This window comes from Hemitrygon akajei, chromosome 8 (genome assembly GCF_048418815.1).
Source record: "Hemitrygon akajei chromosome 8, sHemAka1.3, whole genome shotgun sequence".
Taxonomy (NCBI): Eukaryota; Metazoa; Chordata; class Chondrichthyes; order Myliobatiformes; family Dasyatidae; genus Hemitrygon; species Hemitrygon akajei.
In genome coordinates this window covers 10,529,421-10,542,365 of record NC_133131.1, presented here as the reverse complement: position 1 = coordinate 10,542,365, position 12,945 = coordinate 10,529,421, and the positions used below count along the sequence as shown (strand labels likewise).

General features: G+C 45.0%; 1 protein-coding gene across 5 annotated transcripts in view; it reads right to left on the bottom strand.

The window, feature by feature from the left end:
- Positions 1-4,301, bottom strand: part of LOC140731629 (multidrug and toxin extrusion protein 1-like) — a 63,635-nt gene extending 59,334 nt beyond the window's left edge. The window contains exons 1-2 of one of the 5 annotated variants that reach the window (XM_073053217.1): positions 4,284-4,301; positions 1,595-2,503 (exon numbers count right to left, since the gene is read on the bottom strand). In XM_073053217.1, the coding sequence (XP_072909318.1) occupies positions 1,595-1,741 (147 nt within the window). In that variant the 5' untranslated portion in view covers positions 1,742-2,503; positions 4,284-4,301. The other 4 variants (XM_073053218.1, XM_073053219.1, XM_073053215.1 and 1 more) reach the window with 4 other exon arrangements.
- Positions 4,302-12,945: the final 8,644 nt, after the last annotated feature.

Here is a 12,945-nt window from a genome sequence, read left to right as displayed (position 1 = left end):
GCGCTCAAGTAGCAAAACTTCACCACAAACAGTCCCTAGCCTGCCTGTGAAAGGAGGGGGTTTGGCACGGGGCTAGCGACCCCATCCTGTAAAAATCCACAGCTACAGAAACACCAAAGAACTCGTGCCTGGCAGAGAAAGGACACACCAAGAAATTGGGCTTCCCCTGAGGACAACTTGAAAGACTGGTCCAAGATAAAGGACCCAAGTGAACTACTGTCAGCAGCCTATGCCCCAGTAGGGGAAATGGTCTTCAGAAGAAGAATATATTTATTTTAATGAAGAGATTGCAAGAAACACCCTGGACTGTATTACTTGTTGTTGGGAGATGAGATAAATGTTTAGATTTAGAGATGCGGCACAGTAAAAGGCCCTCCCAGCTCAATGAGCCCATGTGGCCAATTAACCTACTGACATGTATGCCTTTGGAATGTGGGAGGAAACCAGAGCACCGGGAGGAAACTTATGTAGCCACGGAGACAGCATACAACTCCTTACAGACAGTGGTGGGAAATGAACCTGGGTCGCTGGCACTGTAAAACATTACACTAATCACTAGGCTACCATGCCCACACCAAATGATTGACAGATGCCCAGAATGATGACGGAAGCTTTTGCTAGCATCGCTGGTCATAATGCCCAGAGGAGTGTTGGGGTTCCTAAGGGGGTTGAGTGTGAAGGAAGTAAAGGGGGTCACTACTTCTCACAGAGCAGCCAGCCCATGATCCAGACTTGTAGCCAAGGTGTTCCTGAAGAGTATTAAAACTGAACGTCAGGCTGAGGGCATCACCAAGGCAGGGATAGTGGAAATCTCAGAGAGAGGGGCATCTCCCCTTTCCATTGGGCAGAAGATACAAAGCCTGCAAGCACCTGTAACCAGGTTCAATGATAGGTACTATCCCAGTGTAATCAGACTCTTGACGTGACCTCACGTACCATGGGAGTCTTGACTTAGATAGATAGATAGATACTTTATTCATCCCCATTGGGAAATTCAACATTTTTTTCCAATGTCCCATACACTTGTTGTAGCAAAAACTCATTACATACAATACTTAACTCAGTAATAATATGATATGCATCTAAATCACTAACTCAAAAAGCATTAATAATAGCTTTAAAAAAAGTTCTTAAGTCCTGGCAGTTGAATTGTAAGCCTAATGGCATTGGGGAGTATTGACCTCTTCATCCTGTCTGAGGAGCATTGCATCGACAGTAACCTGTCGCTGAAACTGCTTCTCTGTCTCTGGATGGTGCTATGTAGAGGATGTTCAGGGTTTTCCATAATTGACCGTAGCCTACTCAGCGCCCTTCGCTCAGCTACCGATGTTAAACTCTCCAGTACTTTGCCCACGACACCAATCTACCTTGCTATGATCTTTTTGTTTACCTACACTGCACTGCCAGGGGTGGTGGGAGAGGCACAGTAAAACATTAGGGGCATTTCAGATACTCTTATGGATCTGAACACACATGGATGAAAGAAAAATGAAGGGAAGGTTAGATTAATCTGAAACGGATGAAAAGTTCAGCATCGCATTGTGGGCCCTGTACTATGCCTTATTGTTTTATGATTATGGTTGTACGTACTCACCATCGGTCCGGCTACCAGTGACAATCCTCTCGCCTCCTTCCAGAAGTTCACAGGTATTAGGCTCTTTGCTACCCTCTGTAGAAAGACCACCCAAGTTCTACACAAGCTGGGGAAGGTGTTCGGGGCGACGAGCACCACGTCCGTCATTTTACCAAATCACTCCGGCGCAGCCGGCTGTGTTCCCGATTTACCACACCTTCCCGTCGCTCCGAATCAGTCTCCAGATCCGGATTTGGGACGAACTGGTAATGGGATGAGGACAACCCTCTCCTGGTTCCGGGACTGCGTGGACTACCCCTTCGCCAGCCTCGTATATTTCGCAGGAGGGCAAGACAATATGTAACTGATAAACATTGCACCGTTTATCACTGCGATCAAAGTCGGGCGTGCTGCCAATGTTCAATCCGAATTTTAAAATGCAAATTAAGGATCACAGTTCCGTCCACTTCTTCCACCAAGACGTTTTGTGGCGGCATCTTCTCTCCCGGCATCAAATGTCACTCATATCCACCAACTATGGTGGGAGAATTTACTGAACGTGACGGTCGGGCAAGAATCAGAAAAGGATATCAAAAGTCCCAAATGTTAACCAATAAGGGAGAAACGCCAATGATTGTGCTTTCTTTTGAAGTACTTCTCCGGTCTATTAGTTTCTTCGTCCAAATCTCCATCTAAGTATTTTGAGCCGAAAAAAATCTAACGTTTCAAATAATTGATTTGAACCAATCAACCGATGAAAGGGGAAAGCTCCCCCCCCCCACCCCCCCAGCTCAGCGGAGACGTTCAGCTGCCTCCACAAATTCCATTATTTTTTTTCATATTCACGTTGAGCTTACTGACGATTTTTCCTTTTGATGCTCATTTAGAGAGCTCTTCAGGAAGGAGATTCGCGACTGTTGAATCGATTTCCTATACAGAAGTGTAAAGGAGAACGAAATAATTGTTACTCCGGATCCCGATGCAGCACAAAAACAAAGAGCACAATACTAAAAACACACAATAAATATAAATACCTACACAAGATAGCTTATATATATATATATATATATAGATTGATTGTATGTCCATATGACACTAGGCACAGGAGCGTCTGTACATGGAGGTGACTGACAGGAAATGGTAAAGTAGGGGTGGTCGGGGTGTGGAGGGGTGGGTTAGTGGGTGGGGTGTTAATTAGCCTCACTGCTTGGGGAAAGTAGCTGTCTTTGAGTTTGGTGGAAGATCATCCAGGAAACGACAGCTGGGATTTCTGAGACACGTCCTGTGGAAAGAGAAGCTCGAACATCTTGCAGTGACGGGGGGGGGGGGGGGGGGGGGGGGGGGGGGGGGGGGGAAATTGATGGTAGAAAAAGTCGCGGGGCATTCATGAGTTGATGGACAGGCAAAAGTTTCGAAGAACTTATTAACACTTCTCAGATTAAAGTCAGACGGAAAGCCATGATCGCTCACATCATACAGCACGGCATATAATGAATGAATTGTCCTGGTGTGGATGCTACGTAGCCTCCTCCCGGATGGGAATGGAAGAAATAGTCCATGAGCAGGGTGGGCGGTGTTTCGTGTGTGTGACTGTGTGTGTGTGTGTCTGTGTCTGTGTGTGTGTCTGTCTGTGTGTGTTGTGTGTCTGTCTGTGTGTCGTGTGTGTGTGTGTGTGTGTGTGTCTGTGTGTGTATGTGTGTCTGTGTATGTGTGTGTGTCTGTGTGTGTGTCTGTCTGTGTCTGTGTCTGTGTGTGTGTATGTGTGTGTCTGTGTGTGTGTGTGTGTCTGTCTGTGTGTGTGTGTGTGTGTGTGTGTGTGTGTGTGTGTGTGTCTGTCTATCTGTCTGTGTGTGTGTGTGTGTGTGTGTGTGTGTGTGTGTGTGTGTGTCTGTCTATCTGTCTGTCTGTGTGTGTGTGTGTACATCCGGCTGGGCTACTAATCTAGTGTTGAAATGCTTTATGCTGAAGCCACTGTAAAATTAATTAAAGCGAGTATCTCTGAACTGAACAACAAACACTAAATGCTGGAGGAACAGAGCAGGCCAGTTAGCATTTAGGAAAAGAGAACTGTACAGTCGCCGTTTCCATCCGAAACGCAGATTTCCAGCAATCTGCAGATTTTCTCTTGTTTGTGATTGATTATCTGAACTGAATTGAGTTAATTTACAATTGCCAGGGCAACCAGGGATATAGCGAAATGCTTTTTTCTGTGTTGATCATGCCCATCATGTTCCCTTCTGGCAATTCCCCCCACCTGGCTATTTACCTCAGGAATTGGGCCTCAATCCCCTCGTTTAGTTTCCGATCATTCCCGGGTTCCACTCACTACACACACCCGCTTTCCATCAGCAAACGCAGGATAAAGACCCTGTGATCACAACAAACCGCTTGGTTGTCGACTCTGGCGTGAGTAAACTCGGTTCGCGGGTCTTAGGCCTGCCAGTTCTAAGTCTGGCATCGCTCCTGGATACTGATTCCCCGCTCGCCACAGCAAGAACGGCCCCCGACCCTGCGCTCCGCGCCCGGGGTCGTCCGTGTAACATGCCCACACGACACAGTAGCGTAGCGATCAGCCTTACAATTTACCATGCCAGTATCTGTAAGTTCTCACCGGTACCTTTCGGGTTTCCGCACGCATTCCCAAGACCTAAGGAAGGGTTAGTGAGTGGTAGACGTGCTGTGTTGGCGCCGGAGGAGTCGCGATACTTACCGGCCACCCTGAGCACATCTGTGGTCGGCGCGAATGATGCTTTTCACCATATATGTCAAACTCAAGGCCCGCGGGCCAAATCCGTCCCGCGGTGGAATTATCTTTGGCCCGCGAGATAATATCTAATTACTATTAAAGCTGGCCCCAGTAATCGAAGCGCCTATGGCGTATGATATGGCTAATGCTGAGTTTATTCAGGTACCAGGTTTTCAGGGTTTTTGGTGTTTATTCGGCAGGCTTCTTCATAAGAAACAGAATTTGTAAAGTGAAACACTTTGTAGTTATAGCAGAGACTGAGACACATGAGAGCAGCTGAAGAAACGGAGGCAACCGAAAGCTGCGTTCGCACGCGTCCGACTGATCCGACCCGCATGAAGCTGCATTTTGTTCATCTGGCCCGTGACCTAAAATGAGTTTGACACCCCTGCGTGCGTGCAACGAACAAAGCCAGTCTTTATCTCCTAACACAGGAGGTTCTGCCGACGCGCGGAATCGATAGATAGATAGATACTTTATTCATCCCCATGGGGAAATTCAACTTTTTTTCCAATGTCCAGAGTGACACGCACACTCAGGATGCTGGAGGACTCGGCAAGTCGGTGTGGTGAAGGGTCCTCATTCCTCTCCAAGCTCATCTCCATCTTCGAGGCGCAGTGCGGGTAGATTGGGAGATCAAGAGGCCACCTTTAGCGCATGGAAGAGGTCTGTTCGAGAGGATGTTGGTACGGGCGGAAACTGGCCACAGCTCGGTATCCAGTCCGTTTTTTTATTTCGTGAGATACCGCGTGGAGCAGGCTCTTGCGCCGTCCGCAACCCCCACCCCCGATCTAACCCTAGCCTGATCACCAGACAATTTGCAATGAGCAACTAACCTACCAAAACGGTACGACCTTGGACTGTGGGATGAAAGAGGAGGAAACCGACGCGGTCACAGGTAATGCGGACAATACAAACTCCTCTAGGAAGGAGATGGGGTTGGGGGGGGGGGGGGGTGGGGATGGAGAGGTTACGGGGACGGTTCTAATGAAGAGCTTCGATCGTTGTGGATGTGAGTGACATCTGGTGTCAGGAGAGGAGTCACTCGCTCAAAACTTCACAGGGATAGCGAGCCGGTAAAATGGTCTTCAATATTGCACCTCAAGTTTTAGACAGAACTCCAGCCAAACCCGCTCTCTACTTAAAACACAGGAATAGGCCACACAAAGTTGTGCCCAACCAAACTAATCATTGCTGTCTACGTGCCTATATTCTTCCATCTTCCTCACATTCGTGCACCTACCTAAATCTCTTCTAAAAGTCCCTACTGCAGTGATCCCCAACCGCCGGGCCGCAAAACATGTGCTACTGGACCACGAGGAAACGATGTGATTTGTGGATATGAAGCGATATGAGTCAGCTGCACCTTTCCTCCTCCCCTGTCACGCCCACTGTTGAACTTGAACCCACGCGAGGTCATCAGTCGCCTAAACGCAGTGATACCCTTTCTTCCCCCCCCCCCCCCCCCACACACACAAAAGACTGTAGGTGCTGGAATCTGGAGGAGCTCAGCAGGTCGAGCAGCATCTGTGGGAGTGTTGAAGAAAAGAATCGTGACATTTCAGGTCAAAACCTTGCATCAGGGCAGCACCAGGCTCAAAAGGCTGGAGGAATTCAGCAGCTGACACAGCATCCATGGAGGGGAATAAACAGTCAGTGTTTCAGGCCAAAACCCTTCATCAGGGCTGGAAAGGAAGGGGAAGAAGACAGAATAAGAAGGGGAAGGAGGACAAGCTGGCAGGGTGATGGGTGAGGGGAGGTGAGGGGGAAGGTTGGTAGGGGAGGGGATGGGGTGAAGTGAGAAGGTGGTTGGTGGTAAAGGTCTGAAGGGAGGAATCTGATAGGAGAGGAAAGTGGAGGATAGAAAGGGGAAATGAGGGCTACCAGAGGGATGTGGTGGTCAGATGAGGAGGTAAGAAGGTATGAGGGGAGCCAGAATAGCAAATGGGGGAGGGGGAATATAACCACATGTACATGTGAATTTGTTTAAGATGACCCCTTTAAATCAGTTCAAAGTGCATTCCAGCTTATTACCATGTTAATTGCACTATTTGATTTTTTAAAAAGGTTTTAAGCTTACTAATGATGGGGGTGGGGGTGGGATCATTTGCCACAGCCTAGGAATCCAAAAATAACAAGGTATTTTGATGTTGGAATGAGACGACTTTGAAATAAATCACATAAAATCAGTCAGACAATTATTTGTCCTGCAGTTATTTTGAGTAATGGAGGCAGTAATGGAACTAATTTCACAGATGTTCATCCAGAGCAATAATGATTTTAATACCTAATCAATCAACTCATTATAATGATCTTTCCACCAGTTAATAACATTAATTACAACAGATGATCTATCATTTTATTAGTTAGTTCCAATCTTTGCTTTGTGAAGTAGGATTACATTTGCAGTGCTCATTACTGGAACTCAGTGCATTGAGGGGGCAAACGAGAGGTAAGAACAGGCAAGGTCTTTTTAATAACTTAAATTATTGCAGAGGCTTTTAATAAGCAAGGTGAATTAACTCAAGGTTATCAAAAATTACAAGGGAATCTTGATCAGATAGGTAAGTGGGCAGAGGAATAGCAAATGGCTTTCGACTCAGGTATATGTAGATGGCATGGTAGTGTAGTGGTTAGCACAATGCCTTACAGTGCAGGCAACCTGGGTTCAATTCCCACCTCTGCCTGTATGGAGTTTCTACATTCTCCCCATAGCCGCATAAATAATAAAGTCAATTCAATTTATTCAACTGTATAGGTATTTCACATGTCAACTTCTGCTTTAAGTACACTCAACAACTTAGCCAGATTCACCACCCTCTGGCTAAAGAACTTTGTCCTCACCTCTGTTCTGAAAGGACATCTCTCTATTCTGAGGCTGTATCCCCAGTCCGAGATTCCCTCACAACTGCAAACAAATAGACAGGTAGATACTTTATTGATCCCAAAGGAAATCTCAGTGTCACAGTAGCATTACAAGAGAACAGATATACAAATATACATTATAAAAATGCAATAGTGGGAGAGTCGAGGATTCGAGACTCCAGGGTGGAATGCAGACAGAAGCGTTTCATGTTTTACAGTTGCACATATGGAAAGTGCGGGGAAGATTCTGACTGTCTACCCTATCTACGCTCAGGGAAAGGTCTCACTCGTGATGTAACGGGTTCTTTGTAGCAGCAGTGTTTGGGTTATGATTGGAGATGACGGGGGCTTGGAATGTGTGACGTCCAGTGAGGGGAGTGGTTTTGCCCGATAGCGAGGGATCCGCGGGCTTGTGCTCGGCAGAAGATGGTGAGAGAAGATGGAGTTTAACCTGAATAAGTGTGAGGTTTTGTACTTTGAGAGTCAAATGAAAGGTGAAAATACACAATTAACGGTTGGCCTGTTAGTATACCGGGATGTTGGGGTCCAGGTCCATAGTTCACCAAAACGTCTATGCTATCTGATAGGGTGGTAAAAGAGGCAAGTGACAGTCCTGAAGAAGGGTCTCGGCATGAAATATCGACTGTTTACTCTTTTCCTTAGATGCTGCCTGGTCTGCTGAGTTCCTCCAGCGTTTTGTGTGTGTTGCATGTGGCACGCTTGCTCTCATGATTCTAAGAGCAAGGAAGGTATTCTGCAGCCATATAAAACTTTGGTCGGTTCACACTTGGGAGTGTTATGTGCAGTTCTGGGCACCCGATTGTAGAGAGGGTACAGAAGTTTACCAGGATTCTGCATGGATTAGAGGGCATGAGCTACAAGGGAAGATTGGACAAATTTGGGTTGTTCTCCCTGGAACATCAGGGACTGAGGAGAGAGAGGCAAGTTTAAAGGCAGGATGTCAGGACCAGAGGAGAAGGTCAGGTCAGTTCTGCTTGCCGCTCTGTGAAACGTTTACTCGGCTTTGTGTGAACTGAGGCTAAGGCTGTGGCCTGCTCTGTCTGCTGCGGGCTTTGTGTCTATGGGCTCACTTTTGTTCTGAATGCTATTTGCTTACTTTTTTCATGGGTTCTTTTGGGATCTTTTGTTTGTGGCTGTGTGTAAGGAGACGAATCCCAAGTTTGTGTAAGATGTGCATACTTTAATCTTTGATAGATACCTGAATGGGTTACCGGGGAAGCATGACTTCCTTACTCTTCCAATCAAATCCCTGCCAATGAAAGCAAACGTTTCCAAATGCCTTCTCCAACTCCGTATCCAACTGCACAGCCACTTTCAGGAAGCAGGCAGCTTTTGGATAGACACATTGATACGAAGGGAATGGAGGCATACGGATGATAGCCAGGAAGAGGATGATTTAGCGTATACTGTATTGGCATCAAGGTTGGAACAACACTGTGGGCAGATATTTACTGAAAAGTGAATTGATTAACAATGGGGAGGTGATGCGGGCAAACTCCAGTGACTAGGTTATTGAGTTGGTTGGGTTTGGAGCTGGTTTCTAGGGATCCCTTTCATTTTCGGTTTGACTTATTTCAGAACCATAAGCATGTCTCAAAAAATGTTGTAGTGCATTTCTCACTGCAGTTTTTTTAATGAAATATGGCAGCAATTCTCTCCGGAGTCTTCTGTGGAGTAACTAGGGTTTCGCTCCCTGGAGCAGAAGAAGATGAGAGATTATTATATTTTATATTATATTTGCCATTCCAGCCCAGTGGAATGCACCCAGCAATGCACCTATTTAACCCTAGCCTAATCACAGGACAATTTACAATGACCAATTAACCAGCAACCCAGAGGAAACCCACACAGGAAGAGCATACAAACTCCTTGCAGGCAGTGGTAGGAATTGAACGCAGGTCTCCTATACTGTAAAGTGTTATGCTAATCACGACCGTGCCACCCCAAGTATCAAAGACCCACTATTTAGGCCATGCCCTCTTCTCGCTGCTACTGGGGAAGAGGTACAGGAGCTTTAGGTCCCACATCAACATGGTTGATGCCAACAGGCTCAATAAACTGTCTTGAAAGTCTGCCCTGTTATAGGAGTCAAACAGAACACACTGGAGGCTGTGGTAGAACAAAGGAACCTACGGAAAATCCTGGCAATACTGGACAATGTTTCTCACCCTCTGCATGCCACCTTGGCTGGCACTTTTAATTACAGACTAAGACAACGGCGCTGCTCCAGATAGCACTGTATGAAGTCATTTTTACCCTCGGCTATTAGGCTCCATAATGAGTCAACCTCATTATAGCCGGGGAAGTGATGCCCCCCTCCTGCGAGACTGTTTGAGGTAACTTATTTTTTCATTCTTACTTCCCTTCTAATATTTGTGAATTTTTATATCTGTGCACTTGCAATGCTACTGTGACACTGCAATTTCCTTTGGGATCAATAAAGTGCCTATCTAACAACAGGTTCGGGTATAGTTATTACCCTTTAACCATTAGGCTCTTGAACCGGTGTGGATAAGTTTAACTCTGAGTTGATTCTACGATCTGCAGAGCCTCCTGGAGTTTTCTCAGGGGCAGCAGAGCGCTAGCTCACTCGATCGAACTACAGACTGTAAGTCACAGGCTCCGCTAGTTTCAAAAGCAAAATTAAAATTAAAAGAACAAGTATAAAACATACAAAAACTGAAATGCTGACTAGCTGGAAGATGTCACCCAAGGAATCGCTGTTTGCTGGCGCCATGTTGATGGGAAGCTGGTGGTTTTGGGTGATCTGTCTGTTTTTGAGCGAGGGAGGGCTGGGTGTGTTTGGGGTTTGCGAGCTTTTGCTTATTTTTCTTTTCATGTAGGGGGGATTGATGTCTTTCTTTCATCTACTCCTATGGTTTTCTGTATTATAGCTATCTGGAGAAGACAAATCTCAGCATTGTATTCTGCATACATACTCTGATAATGAAATGAACCTTTGAACCTTTAGATTCACGTTCAAGGACTCTACAACTCTTTTTTTTGCACAATTTGTCTTTTTACACATTGGTTGTTTGTCAGATTTTGTCTGCTTATATAGTTTTTATACACGTACTTGGATAATAAATTTACTTTGAACTTTGGTACTTAAACCCCTAGTTTCTCAGCAGTTCACTCTTGCCATAAATTACCTACCCTTCCCTCCTACATAACCCTCATTTTTCTATCATCCACGTGCCTACCTAAGAGTTTTGTAAACGTCCCTAATGTTCTGTATTAGATATTTAACATTTCAATGAATGCTGTACATATTGAAATTAAAAATCTAGTGACATCAATATCCCTCAAACACGTAATAAAATAAAATTCCTACGAGTTGGGAGGGACGAGTGATTCAATGAGGAGGGAACATATCCAAGCCTTCGGTCTGACAGCGTACCATTTAGCGCAGCACCGTACGGCACCTGTGATCAGCGACTGGGGTTCAATTCCTGCCTCTGTACGTTGACCCATGACCCCATGTGTTTCCCCTGGGTGCTCCGGTTTTCTCCCACCCTTCCAAAGACGTACAGATTGGAGTTAGTGACCTGTGGCCATGCTAAGTTGGTGCCGGCAGCGTGGCGACACTTGCGGGCTGGCGCCCAGCACGTATTCGCACTGTGTCATTGATGCAAAGGACGCTTTTCATTGTATGGTTCAATGTGGATAGAACATAGAGCCCATAACGTGGTGCTGACCTTTTAACCGGCTCTAAGATCAATCTAACCCTTCCCTCCTTCATAGCCTCCATTTTTCCATCATCCATGTGCCTATCTAAGAGTCTTTTAATTGCCCCTAATGTGCCTGCCTCTACCACCACCCTTGGCAGTGCATTCCACACACCCACTGCTCTCTGTAAAGAAACCTGTTTTGACATTTTCCTCCAATCAACTTTAAGCTATACCCCCTGGTATTATCCATTTCTGCCCTAGGAAAAAGATTCTCTGGCTGTCCACTCGACCTAGGCCTCTTACCATCTTGTACACTTCTATGGGCGCCGCAGTAATGGTTACCATGACGCTATTACAGCTCGGGGCATTGGAGCTCGAAGTTCAGTTCCAACGGCGTCCTTAAGGAATTTGTACATTCTCTCCGTGACAGTGTGAGCTTCCTCCGGGTGCTCCGGTTTGCTCCCACAGTCCAAAGACGTAAAGGTTGGTAGGTGAATTGGTCATAGGTGCCATGATTAGGCGCGATTTAAATCGGGATTGCTGGGCGGGGTGGATTGAAGAACTGGAAGGGCATGTTCTGTGCTGTATCTCAGTAAGAAACGAAAGAATGCTGCTTTTTTTTGGTAATTTTTTATTGAAGTTCATCATCAAACAAACATTTCCATAAGATGTATTTCAGACATTGTACATATATATCATATAATCATAAATATCACAAATCTCCACAAAGTATTTATCTGAGGTATACACTTATAGAAAAGAGTGGAAAGAAAAAAAACAAGCAAAAGGAAAGAACTATGTACAAGTAGGGAGTGATCTTTTTTTTTACAACAGATTCATTGATTTGTGAAAATAAAATCAGGCCTATGAGGCATTATGTAGTTAAACCATTTTCCCCAGTATGAATCAAATTGTTGCAGCTTATGATTAACAGATACTGTTATCTTCTCCATTTTGTAAATGTCCATTGTAATTTCCATCTGTGTATTTATAGTTGGGCTCTCCTGTGATAACCTTTTCCTAGTAAGAGTCTTTTTACCAGCCACCAACAGTATATTCATTAAATATTTATCTCTTTTCAACCATTCTTGAGGTATATATCCAAAATATACGGTCTTACTCTCTAAGGGTATTTCACATTTAAAGATGTCTTGTAGGGCATTGTGTATCCCCCTCCAATAGTTTTTGATAACAGGGCAGTCCCAAAAAATATGATAATGATTTGCATTTTGATTTCCACAATTTCTACAGCAAACAGGGAGGTTACTATCATAATGGGATTTCTGAGAGGGTGTAATAAAATATCTTATCAAGTTTTTCCATCCGAATTCCCTCCATTTCTGTGAACTGGTACACTTCCATTGATATCTCCATATTGTTGTCCATTCTTCCTCAGATATAATTATCCCTCCTTCCTTCTCCCATTTTGTTTTAATGTATGAAGTGGAATGTGTTTTAAGATTTGACAACCTCTTATACATGCTTGAAATGATTCTACTACCATTATCTGAATTATATGCTTTTCTAAAGAGCTCTATCAAGCATGTATTTGCCTTGGTTACATTTTTAAGCATCTTATTAACATATGGTCGCATGCACTCCTTGTCGATGTGCCCAGTGGGGGGAAGGGCTTTGCTTGTGACAGACTGGGCCTTATCCATCACTTTCTGTAGACTTTATCGTTCCCGGGCATTGGTGTTTCCCTACCAGGCTGTGATGCAACCAGATTTATTTGTTTGGGTTTTTCAGATTTATTGATCACATATTTGAAACCTCTAGTGAAACATGTCATTTATCTTAACAATCACCACTCAAGGCATTCTGGGAGCTGCCACAAGTGTCGCTGCAGATGCCGGTGCCAACGTGGCATGGCATGCCCAGCTACGTCCAGCACAACTCAGAACACAAACCGCAACAACAGAGCAAACCAGGGCAACGGCACGGTTTCCCTGATGATTCAAGATTGTTTAATGCCATTTCCCAGTACGCAAGTGTAAAGGAGAACAAAATAATTGTTCCTTCGGATTTGATGCAGAGCAAAAAAAAAAACCAATAAGATAAAGATACAA